Raw genomic sequence first — 18,892 nt, forward strand, 5'->3', positions numbered from 1 at the left:
TCATATTCTATTTATCTATTATTTTATACACATGTATGCAAGTGTACATGCAAGGTTTACATGTTGAAAAAAAAATAGTTCCGGATATGTTGTCAAGTGGGTGTGTCCCTATACCAAGGTATGTTATACAATATAATAAATGTCCCTCCATCTCTATCCGTCAATCAAATGAGGCGTTACAACCAAAATTAAATTATTCATCGAAAATTTTTGGAATGCCTGTATGACTTCTTAATTTAGTTAAAAGTTAAAACACTAACCAATTAGTCTCGGTGAGTATTCGGTCAACCTGCGTACGCGTAAGGAAGAAAATGCAATATTCAAGAAAATCGGATGAACGATCTGGTTCCCAGGTCGTCCGTTTGTTTTTTGTTTTTGTTTTTATCAACCTGGGAGTTACATACCTGGAGCTAGAGATTTTCAGACTCTTATTAAGATTAATCATGTAAATTTTTTTTGTTTCATAGAGGCAGTTTTCACCGTTTTTTTAGCCGTATTTTAGCTCCAGGACACGTTTACATTGCTGCATGTTGAGTTGTTTTTCCCAATGGTTTGCTTTTTGCCTAATTTTATAACTATAACTGGCTCCGCCGTCACATGAATTTTTATATTGCTCAAGTAGATCCTCAACTCAAATCCTTAATAGTAAAGTGTGTGAATTTGAAGTGTAAGACTGAGTATTGATTTCAGGAAAGTTGGCGACGGTGGGGCCTGTATATTACCTTTAATAAAAAAGTTTTACATCGGAAGATACACGTTTTCTTGTCAGACTCATTTGGAAGAAAGATCATTTTTTTTTTCAAAATAAGTAGGATGATATTGTGTGACATCATATATGTAATTAAAAGACAAGAATTTTTTCCCAAACCTTTTTCGTGGGGAAAAAATATAAAAGATTTTACATTGTTTTTTATAAAACATATTACAAGTTTTAGCCAAATATTGTTTAATTTATACGAATTTTAAATGGTATACAATAGTCCGTTTTCCAATACCCTTAATCGGTTCCGGTTTTTTCACTTATAATATCCAAGATCACGTGACACCAGACATTCCTGAGTTGTTTATGTTATGGATAGCGGCACTTTCGATTCGATGAAGGTAAATGATTTACAGGAATTTTTGGCAAAGCGTGGCATAACGACAACGAATTTACGGAAAAAAGACCTTTTACAACTCTGTGAAGCCGTTAAATCATTGGATTTGCCGGTAGATCCAGATTTTGCTCGTCAGTCTACTGCCGTTGATTTGAAGCAAAAACTGTCAAGTCTACCAATTTCGGACCCGTTTGTAGACAAAAACTTCACAAATGACTTCTCAGAAGTACCAACCAATTTCACTTTATTTGACATATTCAAGTATCTTTTGCACAAAACATCAGATTATGATAAAAAGAAGTTGCGGGCTTATAAATCATGCGAAGACTACAGGCTGTTCATAGATGGACATGTCGAAAGTCTGACTTTCAATAAATGTGGAGACGCTGAAGTTTGTTTGTTTCGTGCAAAAGTTAAACCAACACAGAAAGACAAAACATATTGCTGTACAAAATTTTATCAACTGTGGTTCGCTATCAAGAAATCAACTGGAGAAGTCACGTCAGCCTACTGTACCTGTATAGGCGGGTTAGTACAATCCATAAAGTATTTAAACTATATACATGTACTAGTATTTATGTACATGTGCTTGATCAAACCAATCAGCTGATTGCATGTAATGAACAGTTGATATTCAGTGACATTTTGTGAAATGCATAAATTATATTATTTTAGAATGGATGGTGCATGTAGACATGTTTCTGCTGCCCTCTATGAATTGGAGGCCTATGAGATAAAGTCGGTTACAGATGGAGAGAACAAGTGGATGAAAAGGCCAAGAAGTCATGACTGTCCTGTGCCTATTAAAATTTTGAAGATTGTGAAAGCAAAGTAATAGTCACAAGTTTTCCATTAATTTTTTATCTTTTGTTGTTTTTTTTTGTTTTAATTTTCTGTTATTTTTGTATTCTTCTTGTTTCTTCATAGTTGCTGTTTTTTGCATAGTTCAGGAGTGTTTATTGTTGCCTGTCTGGTTGATGATTTTAATGAAGGTGCTCAAACAGGTAAATTCATGGACTTAAAATCATTTATGAGTACTAATTGATGTATAACTTTAAATTTTACTGATTTATTCTAAATAGTTTCAAGTTCCATCAGTGTAACTAGTAATGTATTGTATGCACGTACATCAATATTTATTGACATGATTTTCTTTCATGTAAATAGATATTCTGTTTTGAATGAAGAGAAAGAAAACATTTTGGACCAGTATGATCCAAGATCGGTTGATGACCGTAACACGATGGATGTAGCTATGTTTACTAAGAAGTTACTGCAGGTACCTGCATGTTTTTAGAGTAAACTACCTGTATATATTGTACGGTAATACATACATATGCATTGCAATCAAGACTAATTATATCTAAGATTATTATTTGATTTTAAGTTGCAACCAGATACAGTACCCGCAACGTTATTTTTTACAATCCTATCCTATCGTATCGTGTATCAATCATATCGTATCGTGCGTGTATACTGTCCTATCGTGCGTTAATCCTATCCTATCGTGCGAGTATACTGTTCTATCGTGCGTTAATCCTATCCTATCGTGCGTTAATCCTATCAGGTTTATTGTTTAATTTCAACAATTCTTCCGTTTATCCTATCGTGTTAATCGCGCAGCTCGGTTAAGGACGCCCATGGATTACCGTATGAAATAAATACACTAAAACGGACTTTATTCCAGACAAAGTATACAAACTCATCCAAATAATGCAATGATACAGTTTTTACATCATTATGTTACTACCGATCTCCCCTACATTTTTCACCGAAACACAGCCACCGCATCAGCTGTTTATCACGTGATACGCTAAAAATAGAGCAGCTACATATGACTTCATTTATTGCAAAAGTTCGACAATATACGAATAAAATATTAAATTGTTGTTTATATCACTTAAAAGAAAATTAATTGCTTAATCTAAAAAGTGCTGGGAGCAACTATAGCAGTACCAGCAACATGCTTAACTTTAGCATTAATCGTTCAAGTTTAATAAAAAAATTCGATAACTGAGTTAATTCACGTGTCAAAAAAATGTTTCCTTTCAAGCAGCAACTTACTCCCAGCACTTTTAACAATCATTGGTATTTGATGAAAATAAAAAAGTTAAACACAATCCTTAAAATTGACAGGATATCGTTGAACTTTTGCAATTTTAGACAGATGTATATGATTTTATGCAAATTAGCCGATTTTCAAACGCACTGATGATCAGGATCAAGGGCAGATAATCTGGCGTTGTGAAGCGCGGAAAATTTTTTAAAAGATTTACATTGTTAATCGTTGGTTATTCCTTACCTGCACATTTCATTAACCTTTTAAACCTTTCAATTCGTAAAATACACAGGAATATTACCAATTTGTTATTTTTTGTTCAGTTTAAACAGAATAGAGTGATAGATTCGTCAATGCACCAAAACAGAATCAGATAACCCCATGCGCGGATCTAAGGTCTGGGGTGGGTTTTGGTTTTCTATAAATGTCTTCCTTATAATTTTAGACTAATTAAAGTGTATATATAACAGGCTAAAGAAAAAAAAAAATAAGAAGCCAGATCCACGCGTACGTAGGATCGTTTTTGAAGGGGGGGGGGGGGGGGGCAGACTCATCCAAAAAACCTTGACAAGCAAAGAAAAAAAATAAATATTCCTTTACACACTCTCAAAACAGTTGGGGGGGGGGGGGGCAACTCCATGCATATTAATTTCTTATATGTAAATTAAAAAAAAAAAAATCGGCAAGGATCATCCCCCTCCCCCCATCTTATGCTACGTGCCTGCTTCAATCTACCCCTGTTTATTAAATATGCAATTTGATATTGTTATCAAGCGTGTCCATGCGCGGATCTAGAGGAGGGGTAAGAGAGGTCCCAACCCCCCTGGAAAATGAAAATTTATTAAATTTACATACATCTAGTAAAATCATCCCCCCCCCCCCCCGGCGGCAATCACAATCTCATCCATCAGACACCCCCCCCCCCCCCTGGAATTTTTTTTGGATCCGCGCATGTTGTCTCTGCCACGATATAAGTTAATCTTGCTGATAACTATAAGAGTATCTCTACCATAAAGTCAGAATATTTTTTTTCATCATATTAAGATACAGAATTTTTTTAAAGACACACTGAACCTCATATTTGTCAAGATTTTCATAAATATATAATTGTATAAAATTGTCATAAAAAATAGTGCATATGATATCAAATGAATTATACAAAGTAAAGGCATCAATATATACTTTTATTGAAAAGCAAAATTTCAAAACTCACAATTGTAATTTTTTTAAACAGCTTCAATTTTGTTATTAATAATGTCTTCACACATTCAAAATACACCAACGCATGATGATGAACACCTTTTTATCCATCATGTTTATTCATTATCAGATTATTTTGTTTATTAAATAGTCTGTAGAACACAGGGAATATGTGGGTAGGGAAGACAGGGTAACCTCAAGAGTTGAAACCACAAGAATCGACCCGCAAAACCCATGTCGCCGGGTGGTAGCAGAAGTCCATGTTGGGCTGAAATAAAAATTTTAAAAAATCAATTAGCTGTGGGAACATATGCATAGCAAATACATGAATATTTGTTACCAAAAAATTACACTGACCATGCAGTGTCATATGTATGAAAACATGCGCGGATCTAGAAGGGAGGAAGATTTTACATTGTAAAATTATCGCAAATATGCCTCAGACCACATGAAAAAAAACAATTACCCTTAGGACCTCTTATCCCCCCCCCCCCCTTGGAAAAAAAATTCTGGATCTGTGGATATGACAAGATGGCAGTACAAAAACCAAACCAAATAGCTTAGGTCTAAACTATTAACACATATCAAATTGAGAGAGAGAAAGAGAGAGAGTCTGCTTTACTCAAAGTGTGATACATGTAGTAAATATTTAATTTCTTTTGATATACTTTATATCTCTTCTCGAAATAATCTTTGACATTATAGTTCCATTAGCTTCATTTTTTTTTTCTATCAATGAATTGTCCATAATGTCACACATAAGCTGATGTATCTGAACACAGTAACAATTTTTCCAACATACACATGTATTTGTTATCTCAAAATTGTTTGTATACAATGTACATGTACATGTGCTATGCATGAACACTTTACTGAGAAGTGAATCAATATGTATTTACATAAAGATAAACCATAACTCAAAACAAATAACAATGATTCTGTAAAAAAAATCCAGAAAAGACTGTATTATGAATATCAGGGAATATAAATACCCTAAAATTCTGACCTTAGGGTAATATATATATTAAGTTCTTTTCAATTTTAAAATTAAAATCTTCTTTTAAGAAAAAACATAAATGAATTCTAGAATAGCATATGGTTATTTTTTTTTTAAAAGTCTGCTATTGAGGAAATATATATGTATTGTATGCATGTACATGTGGATAAGGTAGTGAATAATAATAACAAACCAGGTCAGTTTAAAGCTTGTGCCCCTCGAATATTATCTAGCCACTATGCAACCTGATCTCAAGTGGCCAAGGTCTGACCACCACATATGTTAGATTTTACTGGTTGGGGTTTATTATCATATTATTATGAAGCATAACTGCACATATTTAACACATCAAATATCTTAATCATATAATTTTAATGCAGCACATACAAATTGAATATGTAGTACAAATCTTTCTGAATTCATAAATGAAGCTGTGGATGGCAATATGATTCAAAATTATTAAAATAAAGTAAAGAAATCATGATGCATACATGCACTTGATGATTACATCAATCTACACTTGTGTACCATTGGACCCCACATGTTTATACAGTGTATGCTACATATATTATGGTGTGTATATATATACAATAGTTCAATACAAACCCGAACTAATATACACATGAACATACAGTATGTATATATAGCATAATAACAAATAAGAATTCAAAACAGTGTTATAGATATCTACTGTAAACTATACCAGCAAAATGAATTATATCATCTAAGATCCAAAAATTTACTGAAGTGCAAAACGTGTATAATCACCATGCAAACATGCAATTGCATATGCACTTTGTATATAGGCCCTAATGAATTCTACAATTGTGTACCCTGGGGAACCCCACCTATTTCAAGTGCAATGTTTACAGTGTCTGGTGTGTAGTTCAATACACAAAAGAATAGCCTAATAAGAAATAATAATTCAAAACAGCGATGATGTGCAAAACAACACGTGTGTAACGTACATGTAACATTACCCTGCATGGACTGAAAAGAACAAATGATTTGAAAAGAAAAGGTCAACACTACATATCCTGTATTAAAACATACCTTTATTATCTCTCAAACGATGGTTGAGCTGCATTTTCCACTCTTGGCGTCTTGTAGGCCATGCATCTTATGACAATGTTGACACCTCTGCTGTCAGCTGTTCGCAACCAAAACAAGGCGAGTAAAAGCGCTGTGTTGACGCGGATGATAAGCAAACGACAATGTAATTTTAAGAAATAAACACCTTACGTCAGATATTTTCGATACAATATTCTTTAAAATAAAATTCTAAATGATTATTTAAAGCAGTCAATCGATAAATTTTAACAGCGACCGCTTTACTAAATAGAAAGTAGGAAAAAGATGAAAACATGAATAATGGGCGGAGCTAACGTCATGAAATGTCACGTGATATTCATGAGGTGAAATCTATGGGAGGCCTTAACCTAGCTGCGCGTTTCGTGCCTTTTCATAAGCAAGTAAATTTAATGCTAAGTTGCAACTCGTTTTGTGCGCCGTATACGAATATTTATCGAACAAGAATTGTTAAATCCTATCCAACATTCCGTCAAGATACTAATTTTTTAATTTTTAAGATCAAAATTAACCAATATTATATGCAAATCATATCTGTTAACATTGAAAATGAAAAACGAAGTTCTTAGGAACAAGGTAACATATTTACCTGTATATCGAATATATTAAATCGTATGCAGAGTGTATACCTGCGTAAACACTAACTTTTATGCAATATAATTTTGTTGCATCATATTTTACAGAAACAAAACTATTTATGATATAATTTATATTTAATTAAAACCCGAGTTGTATTTTGAGCCCGTTATTTTCCGTGTGATATTTGATAATCAGGCTGAAATATTCTCGGCAATCAGCTAGGGTGTGTGGTAATGAAAACAATGTTAACAAATCGTAAGCGGAATGTGCATCTGCGTAAATATTTATTTAACTTGTCTGTAACAATTCGTTTTTAATGCATCATATTCTTATACAGGAAGAAATGTACTTATGATAGATTTTATATTTAATTTATGCAAGAGTTGGATTTATATAATTGATTTTAATAGATTTTATATTTACTCTATACAAGAGTTGGATTCATATAACTAAACCCGCTATTTTCCGAGTGATTAAATCTCGGGCTGAAATATTCGCGGCGATCGACAAGGGTGTTCGGTAACGAATTTTTTTTTACCGAAACAGAAAATTTATTAATCATTAAAGCTCATAATTTTAGTTGAAAAAAATTTACTGGTCATTTTTATACATTCTATAAATGATGCAGCGATGATTAACAACTCGGCAATTGTTACTAAAAAGAAATTCCACGTAAATCTTTATTTATACGTGTTCTCTCTCAAATTCGGCCATTATCAGTTTGTTCGTAAATATCGTTTAAAACGATCATACGTTTTATCATGAACATCGTTTATCCTTTCCTATCGTGTATCAATCCTATCATATCGTGCGTGTATACTGTTCTTTCGTGCGTTAATCCTATCCTTTCGTGCGTGTATACTGTTCTATCGTGCGTTAATGCTATCCTATCGTGCGTGAATCCTATCCTATCGTTTATCTTGTAAAGAATAACGTTGCGGGTACTGTACACAGGCAATTGATATTCTAGAGCATGATCCTATCCATCAGGCAGCTGGATCAGAAAATGTGCCAAGCCCATGTTTGGCATATTCACTGAAAGAGCAGTTGGAAAACTAATCTAGTGCAGGTAAAAGAAAATTCTTATATCATATTTATTGTGAATTTTAATTTGTTTTCCTGAAATTTGACTTAATATTAATTATCATAACATTTAATAATTCATATTTTGCAGATATGCATCGGTAATAAATTACATGTAGTAAATATATATTTCATTTGTATTGAATTATAGTGTCAGGTAATAGAACTCCAACTGCAGCCCAGTTTCGAGAAGAACTTGGACACTTTACACCTGAAGTCATCAAGGATATAGAACATTGCACAAGAGGTCAAGCTGAAAATCCAACATGGAAAGCTTATAGATATGGAATGCTGACAGCTTCTTATTTTCATAGAATTTGTAAAGCAGTAGAAAAGGGCTCTTGTCCACAATCTTTACTTAAATCAATCATGTCGAAATATGACACAGATATTCATGTTCCAGCTTTAGAATGGGGATTAAAAAAAGAAAAGGTTGCTTGTGACCTTTACACAAGACCAAATAGGTCTGTACACAAGAGAGTAGTTGTTGAGAAAAGGGGTTTGTATATCATGAGTGATTATCCTTTCATTGGCTGCAGTGTAGATGGCATTTTCACTTGTCGTTGTCACGGGAAGAAAATTATTGAGATCCAGTGTCCATATTCTTTAAGACACATGCATCCTAGAGAAGTTGCCATTCAAAAAGGATGTGTAATTATTGGGAACAAATCTTTAGTTACTGAGAAATCTGAGTACTACCATCAGATGCAAGGTCAAATGGGTATATATGGCATTTCTTGTTGTGACCTCGTGATTTACACTGAAAAAGGTATACATGTTTCACAACTCGATTTTGATGAAATTTTTTTTAGTGATATTGTAATGAAAATGAAAGAATTCTTTGACAAGTATTTATTTCAACATCTGTTGGCTGATGTTACAAAAACATGTATGAAATGAAATGGAGATGCATTTTTTGCTCTACTATTTATCACAACTTGGAACATATTGATAGTTTATCTAAGCATACTCACATCCTTTCACTCTTATGCATACAATGTTATAATTAAAAAAAAATCAGTTGTTTACCATGTTTAATATTATTTAAAAAATGTAATTCAAATTTGCCCAAAGTGTGTCAAAATATAGCATTCAGAATAAAATGGTAGACATGGGCACCATCATATTGTTTTATCATTTCTTTTTATCACTGTATAATTATAAACAAAGTGAAAAATCAAGGATTAATACATGTAACATACATCGCACATGTACTTTTGTGACAAATGCAAGCAATGTTACATGACAAACAAGTGGATGAATTTGCTTTTGTTTCAGCTATCCAATATGGCATTAGAACAAGAATTTTATTCTTTATATTAAACCATAAAATTTATGTAAAGATTTAAACATGGAAACAATAATGTGACCAATAATATTAATACATAACATAAAATCTATTTCACCAACTGACTATCTAAATTGCACAAAGCTGCACATAAACATACAACCTGGTCTAAAATTGGTTTTAATTTAAGTGGTATAACCCCCTGCAAAATATTAAAACATTTTAGGCGACCAATTGCTCTTTCAACATGAATTCTTGCCCTAGCTATGCGTCTTGTTTTTGTAACAGCCATACCAGAAAGTTGTTTATTAAATGCAAAAGGAGGTATGTTTAATGTGGCTCCCTTTAGTGCCAGGTTTCCTCTTATTAAAAAGCCACGATCTGCCGTAAGATCATCACCTCTTTCAATATTATCTAAAAAGCCAGATTCTTCAACAATGCGTTTATCAGAAATACTGCCTGTGAATAAATTAGACAAAAAACAAAATGAACCTTTTGGCGTTATGGCAACTAAAGACTTAAATGTATTATGATGCTTATAAGATGACCATGTTATTCTCTGTGAAGATGGAATACTGGTTTTTTTTAACAAAAAATTCAGTACAATCAATTATACATCTTGTGCTAGGAAAATATTTAAAACATTTAGAAAGGTTTTGTACAGTTTGATATCTGGATGGCCAAGAGATCAAGAATTTAAGTTCGAAGTAAAGAAAAGTAGTCCAAGAAAAAAAAAATTGCTGACAGTTCCTGCCTTTACACCAAACATGGCACCCAAAGTTGTTGTATCTATGCTTCTTCTACGTCGTATCAGTGTCATTACCATTTCCTCTAAAATACTTAAGTGTCTTTTTGGTCCTTTTCTTTTTGCCTAAGGAATTAATGTACTCTAATCATATAGTTAAATATTATAATATAAAAAGGTCTTTAACTTTTATATGAAAATCATTTAAAATACAAGCAACATTCAGAAGATTAATGTGAATAATCCAAGTTAACCATTGAAGTGATGTTCTGACTAGAATGTAAACTTGATAGTAACATGTATTTACTTATATATAACCTTACCTGATGGTTTTCCAAGTTTGTTTCTTTTCCCCTCCAGTATGATAGTCTTAGGGCCTTTTCTTTTAGAGAATTAAACAACAAAAAGAAAATTCCAAGAGACAGCCCTGTTAAAATAGAAGTAACAGACATAAAATATGTGATTAATAATCATCCAATATTAAATTGTTATATGTTGTGTGAGATAAATATATACAGCATACATGTGTAAACACCTACTGTGTTAAAATACTTCAATAGAAAGTAAAATGTGTTATATTAAGTGTACCTGTGTAAATTTTACAAGAGTTATCATCTTGCAGGACATCTGAAACTATTAAGCTTCTTCTTAAGCTGCCCTGGTTTTTAAGGTGTACATCCTGATAGATGGACAGGTCCTCCAAATTAATGTCAGTCTGACACTGTACACTTGAAACATTTGTTATGCTGGTCAATGGGCAGTAAGCATGGTCAACTACATGTAACAAAGGGAACAAAATTTGCTATGATATAAACAAATACACAGCTTACACATTACATTTTCTACAAAATGAAAATATACCAGTTTATTCATAGCCACTTTTAGTTGTTGGTAAACATATGTGCTAGTAATGCACAATTAGCTTTAAAAACCTTTAAATTTTTCTTGATTTTGTGTGAAAATTAATTTTGTAGAAGTCATTAAGAATTTCCTTTATTACAGGCACACATTCAACATCCTCATCATGTGCACTGGTGCAGGTGACAACAGTTTCTTCAGCTTCCTCAGCAGCAATTTCCATGTTTGCCCCCACATCCAAGCAAAATGCATCTATTCAAAAATCATAAGAAAGCCATTTAAAAATAGAATTAAAAATAAGATTGAGAAACTTGAAGAAATCTATGCATGCATTTTCTTATTATTTTATCAATGTATATGTAATACCACCAACGTAAGGTCTGAGTCTAGACTGCTTCTGCATATTAAGGTGTGATGATTGCAAGCTCAGAGTAAATGGTTAACATGATTACAGCAATCTGAGTATACGCGTACGTATAAGAAATAATAGCTGAGAAAGGTCGTATGTATGATGTTAAATATACCTACTTTGAATAAATACAGATGTCAATTTCACCATATAATTAATTATATGTATATATCAAATCTCAGATACACGTAGCATTAAAATTCGAGTTATAAAAATACTGAATAATAATGTTAATTTTTGAAATAATGCTTTCAGAAGTACCATTCTTTATTTTCTTTTCCTCTGGACCCAAGACATTTCCACTATTTACTCTCACAAGCACCCTTCGTTTTCGTTTCTGTGCCCTCAGTATGTCCAAGGATGTCCCCGCAGCAGGTATCGGGTCTGGGTGCTCTTCAGTAGGTCTTCCAGACAGGAAATGTTTCGAACAAATGTATGTGGACTTGTTTACATTAGCAACGGTAAAATTTTTCCTACCGCAAAGTTTAACCCATCTCTGACATTTTTCTAACTGCGTTATGGGTTTTGGAAACGGAAACCATGAAACCCCCTCCATATGCTCACCCTCGGCGTAACGGGAATCGCTTCTGCAAGTCCCCCAACAACAGTGTTTAACCATAATGACAGTGTGACTTAAAAAATAGCGCGCGTCGTAATGTCTGGTATCGCTTACAGCATTGAAAAAAATGACGTCATGTCCGCTTATATCATGTATAATTGGAAAATCGACTATTATCATAAATCCATGTATTTAACTTTTTATGTATGTTGTACATTGGCACTTTTTATGTATGTTGTACATTGGCAAAAATGAAAAGCATAATAGAAATTGCAACGGCTATCATATCAACATTTAACAGTTCTTGCTTAATCTACGAGGGAGTGCAAAACCCCATTAAATTGTTGTTTATATGATGCATACTATTGTATTTATTCATTTAGTTTTATTTGCCCTTTTCTTTTTTATTTCTTATTTTAAAAAACCTCAAATATAGTGCTATTTTGCATTAGAAATTAGAATACTTACGGGTTGGGAAACAATATTTTTTACTTCTTCTAAAATCTTAATTTCTACAAACTTATCGTTACCTTGGTTTTTATAGCAACGATGTGTACGATTTTTATAAAGAAGCTTAATCCGTTTTGTTTACATTAGAACAGCAAACAAAAGCTATACAGCTTACCCGTTAATCACCTCCAGCATAGGTAAACGTTCTTTACTTATCTGTTCAATAATTATAAATTGTATTGCACTGCTGTTTATCATACATGTATAAAAACCAAACTGAAGAAACTTTGGTTTTTTATAGGTTTCTTTAATGGTTCAATCGCAAACCTCTGGATTAAAGACGTTATTGAACTAATTATTTTCGTTGTACTGCAGCGAGGCTGAAAGCAGTTTACAAATGTAATATCATATATACATCTATTGCATATATTTCTTCAACCTACTGAAAGAGTATTTTTATTAAAAAGGAGTACTTCGAAATTTATAATGTCACAAGAAGGATTATAAAGTATTAACTGCCCCAACCCAGATTATAATCGTTTAACATGGGTAGACATTGACCTCATTTCTGAAATATTACTGACTTAGTAGGATGACCGAGAAAGGAATTTATCATGCTATTCATGCATTGTTTTCATGTTGAAAAGATGTCACATAAAAGCCACACATTACTTTATTTGATTTTATGACAATTGTAATTATCCTGTGGTGAGCCCCTCTTTCGAAATGTTACCTGTTCAATTCACCTGTAACGAGCCTCAACTCACTGGACCTTTAAAATTATAATCAGTCCGTGCACAGTTTGGACACGGCAGTCCGAGGGGAAGGACGCAACCAAGACTTCTCCAGGTTTTTTTTGTCCAAGTACTGGCACATTTTTACTTTGCTTTAAGCATTCATATTTATAATGCCTATGGTCCAGCTTCTCTGAGGTGGGCCGTTTTTTGTCATTATTATCGTGTTTTTAATGTTATTGTTTCATAAATTAAGTGAATGTCTTAAAACATCCAGTTACGAAGTTTCTCGGTAAATTCAACTTTAAGGTATTCACGTTTATTATTACATATCTTTACCAGCCGTTTACCTCTACATACCATTCTTATCATGGTGGTCCGTTTATGTCTTTATGTATATGAATGAGATATGTTCCGTTGGTCTTATTTTAGTAATTGTTAAGTGTGACTAAGTGTAAGTGTATCCATATGTAAAGTAATGCATGTATTCCATGTATGTTATGCGTAACAGATGTTACGAGTTTGTAAAATGGCTATCATTGAGACATGCAGTATATATGTATATGCCACGTGTTGGTATGGTGTCCACCTTGTGACATAAGTATGTATTTGTATTTGAACAATTAACAGGTCTAAGTATTACTGTTTGTTTCCTTGTGTGGTTCCACGGATATACATCGTAGACATCTTTGACATTGAATGAGCATCAGCCTCCTACAGGACCAGCACCAGCAGAACCATATCTGAAGGACAGTATCACCATAACCACTATACTTCACGGATCATCTAATAAATAAGCAGTGCCCTCCTCCAATTCCAGATTCATGGATGAATCATTGTGACAATGTATTTTATAATTCAATGTAGAAAGGAAATATAAATCATTGTTGTAAAGTCAGTATTTTTTTTATAATTTGAGGGTCGAGATCTTCTATTATCCCTCGGTCACTTGGTCAATTTGTGACAAAATGGTGTCAGAAGTGGGATGTTGTTGAAGGGATAGTAAGATAAATAGAGATCCACTTAAAGACCCCAAAACTAAGCTAAAAAAATCTAATCAAATCGTTTAATTTTTATTTTGTTTATTCTGTTACAATTCAATTTCATTTGTTTCATTTACTTTTTATTGTTTTCTTCATGTTTAGTTCAATTTTGTGTTTGTTTGTATTTCTTGTTGTTTTGTATTTCCATCAATTTTTGCATTTTTAGAGAAATTGCGTGGATGTTTGAGACCTCAGAGAAGTGGACGGTGTCTCAGTAAGTTAGACCATAGCAGCTTACGTTTCATTGTGTGCCAAGACTTTTATAGTGCAAGTCTTACTGTTAAGCTTTGTGTCCATTAGTCATTAGGTCTGAAATATGAAGAACTAAAGAAGTTTATCAGCGAGCAACAAGCTATTCGGCGTGAAGAGAGACAGCGTGAAAGAGGGTTAGAACAGAAAAGGTTATGTTATGAAGCAGAGAAAGAGCAAGTGTTAGTGGAGCTAGAGAAAGAGAAATTATGGCATGAAATTGAGCAAATGAGAGTAGAGAAAGAGTATGAGTCTCAGCAAGTAAGTGATAGAAAATATGAGTCTAATCATGCTCATGGTCAATCTATGCATAAAGCTCCAAAACTCCCTGTCTTTGATGATGTTCACGATGAGATGGATAGCTTTCTACTCAGGTTTGAAAGGTATGCAGTAGCTCAAAATTCGGGTGAAGAAAACTGGGCTATTCACTTAAGTGCTCTTTTATGGGGTAAAACTTTAGATGTGTATGTACTAATGCCCAAAACTGACGCTTTAAACTATCAGTTTGAAAACAGCTTTGCTAAGACGTTTTGAACTGATGGACGATGGGTTTAAGAAAAAGTTTAGATCTTGTAGACCGGAACACTGAAAAACATTCGCACAATTCGGTACGACTAAGTAGTTATTTTGACAGATGGATTGAAATGGCTAAAGTGCCACGATCATTTGATGGGTTAGACGATCTGATGTTGCGAGGCCAGTTCATTCATATTTGTAGTCAAGATCTACGCTTATTTCTCAAAGAACGCATTCCAGATAATCTCCTGAAAATGGCAGATCTCACAGATAAATTTAAGTCCAGTTACAGTCTTGAGAGATACCGGATGCAGTGGAATAGTCGTTCGTAAAACCAAAGTCAGTGATCAAAACTTAATAAATGGTAGACAAAAATTGTGTGTTTTAGCTGAAGGATCCCAAATTACTGTTCCTGTGGCAGAAGTATTTATCGATACCCCCTATTTGAGTGGACGCCATGAGGTATGGTGTATGGAAAATCAAGTGTATGATTTAATCATAGGAAATGTTTCAGATGCAAAACTTCCAGACAAACAAGATCACAAATGGCAATTCAACGCAGTCAAAACTCGACAACAGAAGCGAAACAAAGAAAAACTTTATCCACCATTAAAAGGTACCCAGTATCATCATTGATGTGATAGATCCACAGACTATCAAAGCTGCGCAAGTAGAGGATCCGACTTTGTCCAAAGTTCGAAAATATGTGGAGAACCATATCGTTCATGAAAAGAAAAACAGTAAGGTTAAATGGTACAACAAATATGGTTTGCTACATCGGGAATTATGTACCAAAGGATGACCCTTTGAAAAGGGTATTTTCTCAGCTTATCGTTCCAGAGAAAACTCGTCCATTAGTGATGAAATTAGCTCATGACTCTATATTAGCAGGCCATTTAGGTATTCAGAGGACAACATCCCGGGTTTTTCTGGCCAGGACTTCAGCGTGACATCCGTAGATATTGTCAATCATGTGACATTTGCAGAAAGGTAAGGTAAGCAGAGGTCCTTTAAAACGATTACTATTAATAGACGTTCCTTTCAAGCGAGTTGCTGTCGATTTAGTTGGACTATTATCTCCAGTTACAGACAAAGGTAATAGGTACATTCTTACGCTAGTAGACTATTCAAGCCGTTATCCAGAAGCTATACCATTGCCGAGCATCGAGACTGAAAGAGTGGCAGAGGCATTGATGGATATCTTTTCTAGAGGTGGTGTTCCACGAGAAATGTTAACTGACATGGGTACCCAATTCACATCGTCTCTTATGAAAGAGGTAAGTCGTCTCATGGACAACCACTCCTTATCACCCATCATGTAATGGCTTAATTGAACGTTTTAATGGTACCTTGAAACAGATCCTGAAACGACTGTGTGCAGAAAAACCTAAATACTGTGATAAGTATCTTAATGCAGTTATTTCTGCTTATAGAGAGTTACCACAAGAAAGCTTGGATTTTCTCCCTTTGAACTAGTCTATGGAAGGTCAGTATGAGGTCCCATGTCTATCTTAAAGGAAATGTGTACGGAAGAAATAGAAGACCCTAATGTGCGAACTACTTATCAGTATGTATTATATCTTAAAGATAGACTGCAGACAGTGGTTGAATTGGCAAAAGAAAAATCCGCATCTCGGTACAAGAAGTACTACGACAGAGAGGCTAGAAAACGATCTCTAAAGATAGGTGACAAAGCTCTTATCTTGATGCCAACAGACAACAATAAACTGCGTCCTCAATGGAAAGGTCCGTTTGAAGTTGTAAAGAAAGTTAATCGTGTGGATTATCAGTTGAACATTCAAGGGAAAGTGAAAACATTTCACATAAATCTTGTGAAGAAATTTGTAGAACGATCACGGTATGAAACAGTTGATGTAGTGACAGACGAGAGTGTATTTGGTATTGTAAATGCTATAGTTGATGACTGTGTAGCAGATAACACACAGGATGGCCAATTAGAGGACTACCCGGAACTAGACTCCTGTGGATGCGCAGAGATGGATGTCAACAGTGCGCTATCAACTGAAGAACGAAAACGGCTGATTGGATTGGTATCCAAATATGGGGATGTTCTACAGGATAAACCAGGTGTAACAAATGTTTTGAAATACGACATCTGAATGGTGAGCGAAAAGCCAAATTATGTCATAAACCGTTCCATTCCATTTGGAAATGGTCAACTAGTCTCTAGACAATGGTCTATCATTTGATACATACTAATTGTTATGAAAATGTATTTTACATGAAATTCAGTGGATTGACCATGCACTTGCATAGTTATTAGGCACAGTGTCATCTGCATTTGATAAGAGTTTTTTTCGCATAAGAAAACATGTAAAAGAAACATCGCCGTTTGTATTATTTGTATTACTGCTCTGTAGGCTTATCGTGAGGAAACATCAGCTTCTCTGCTTTAAAAAATGCATCCCCTATCCTATTAAGAAAAAATGATGAAATTTATATTCAATGTCAAAAATACACAATCATTGCTGTTTTTGAGGTAAATACGGGTAAACAGGGTCGCTAAGTAATAGTTCTTATCGAAAAAAGACCCAGCAATTATTGTTTTAGAATGTGATTCAGAAAGCTATTGTCACAGACATATAAAGTGATATTATGCGAAGATCATAGTCTGAAGCTATAACCGAACAAATTGAAAAACGCAAAATTTCATTTCACGATCTATTTTAAGTCCAATTTAAAGAAAATCAAATATAACATTGACTTCGTAGGTCTCTAGCAGGTGCATTTAACGTTATTTTTTTTTTCTCTAGATTGTTGAATATCAGCCAATCAGAGAGCTAAGAACGAAATAATCATATGATAAAATGTTTTATTATTTTCTAAGTTGTTGAATATCAGAGAACTAGGAAATAATTAATCATATTATGAAATTTGTTAGTATATATGTTCGTTTTGATTACACCTTTGGTCAATATTTAAGTTTTCAACTTACATCATTTCAACAGCTTTAACCACGGGATGTTGGTAGGCCCTTCGATGCAGTGTAAACCGTGTGTAAAACATGTCAAACAGATTGAAATACTCCTACAATAGAATTTACAGTATCACTAAGAGGGTTAAGTAAATTTATTCTACCTTACTTTGACCACAATCTTTGATCACAATCTGTACCAACATTTCTTTTAAGGTCATCTGAGTCACCCAGGGGACTTATTGCTATCCTTATTTTGACCGTCGTCGGTCGTCGTTCGTAAACTTTTGAACATTTTTAGCTTATTCTCTTCAACCACTGACCCATTGGCATAAATTATCCATGGGTAAAGTGGAGTAAAATTGTGAAACTCATTGGCACTGCCTGCCTGGGGCCTGAGGGGTGGGGCTAAAACCATCAAAATTAATGCCATCTTTAAAAATCTTCTTCTTTACTCGTAGACATCAAGCGGTCAAACTGCTGGCATGATTGTATTAAGCATTTAACTTTCTATAAAAAATGTGAAATTTCTGGTCCCAAGGTCGGGAGTTCAGGCCCTAAGGTAGGGCCAATAGGGCCAAATAGTAAAATTGAAGTAGAACATCATCTTCTTTACTCCGATACATGTCCGTAAAAAAAAAAAAATATGTATGGTTATGAAGTCCACGCGCTCTGCCTAAATTATGAAATTCCTGGCTCTTGACTCATACCCTAGGAAGGGGCCAATATGACCATATAGTATAAATATATTGTATCTTAGAAAATCTTTTTCTCTCCTCCTATACGTATTTTAGAAAAACTAAATGCTTGATTCTGATGTTCACGAAGTCTTCCACCTAAATTATGAAAGTCATGGTCCCTGGCCTTATTGGTAGAAATAAATTTAATCTACAAGCATTTTCTCTACTCCCATATATGATTGAGAATAACTAATTGCAATATTACAATGTCAATGAAGCTCTCTACCTACATTGTGAGTTTTATGTTCATTGGCTCAGGGGT

At 33.9% G+C, this 18,892-nt stretch overlaps 1 protein-coding gene, 1 long non-coding RNA gene and 1 pseudogene across 2 annotated transcripts; 1 reads left to right on the forward strand and 2 right to left on the reverse strand.

Moving 5' to 3' along the window:
• The first annotated feature begins 1,001 nt into the window (after window positions 1–1,001).
• LOC128184471 (uncharacterized) lies at window positions 1,002–9,228 on the forward strand (annotated as a pseudogene).
• Window positions 9,229–10,077: 849 nt separating this feature from the next.
• On the reverse strand, window positions 10,078–10,907 carry LOC128183254 (uncharacterized). The gene is made up of 3 exons (XR_008243564.1): window positions 10,726–10,907; window positions 10,461–10,564; window positions 10,078–10,263 (listed from the first exon to the last, which is right to left on the reverse strand). It is a non-coding gene; the product is annotated as an uncharacterized LOC128183254 (long non-coding RNA).
• A 164-nt stretch (window positions 10,908–11,071) lies between these two features.
• On the reverse strand, window positions 11,072–12,132 carry LOC128182817 (uncharacterized). The gene is made up of 2 exons (XM_052851569.1): window positions 11,666–12,132; window positions 11,072–11,247 (listed from the first exon to the last, which is right to left on the reverse strand). The coding sequence occupies exons 1-2, from the start codon at window positions 12,021–12,023 to the stop codon at window positions 11,072–11,074; spliced, it is 534 nt and encodes a 177-aa protein (XP_052707529.1). The 5' UTR covers window positions 12,024–12,132.
• Between the last annotated feature and the right edge of the window lie 6,760 nt (window positions 12,133–18,892).

This window comes from Crassostrea angulata, chromosome 5, assembly GCF_025612915.1.
Source record: "Crassostrea angulata isolate pt1a10 chromosome 5, ASM2561291v2, whole genome shotgun sequence".
Lineage (NCBI taxonomy): Eukaryota > Metazoa > Mollusca > Bivalvia > Ostreida > Ostreidae > Magallana > Magallana angulata.

Bases quoted from the DNA above. Each gene is read 5' to 3' on its own strand.
- LOC128182817 (XM_052851569.1), bottom strand. From the start codon at position 12,023: ATGGTTAAACACTGTTGTTGGGGGACTTGCAGAAGCGATTCCCGTTAC. The intron at 11,248-11,665 runs GTACTTCTGAAA...ATTTTTGAATAG, and splicing joins GGAAAAGAAAATAAAGAATG to ATGCATTTTGCTTGGATGTG.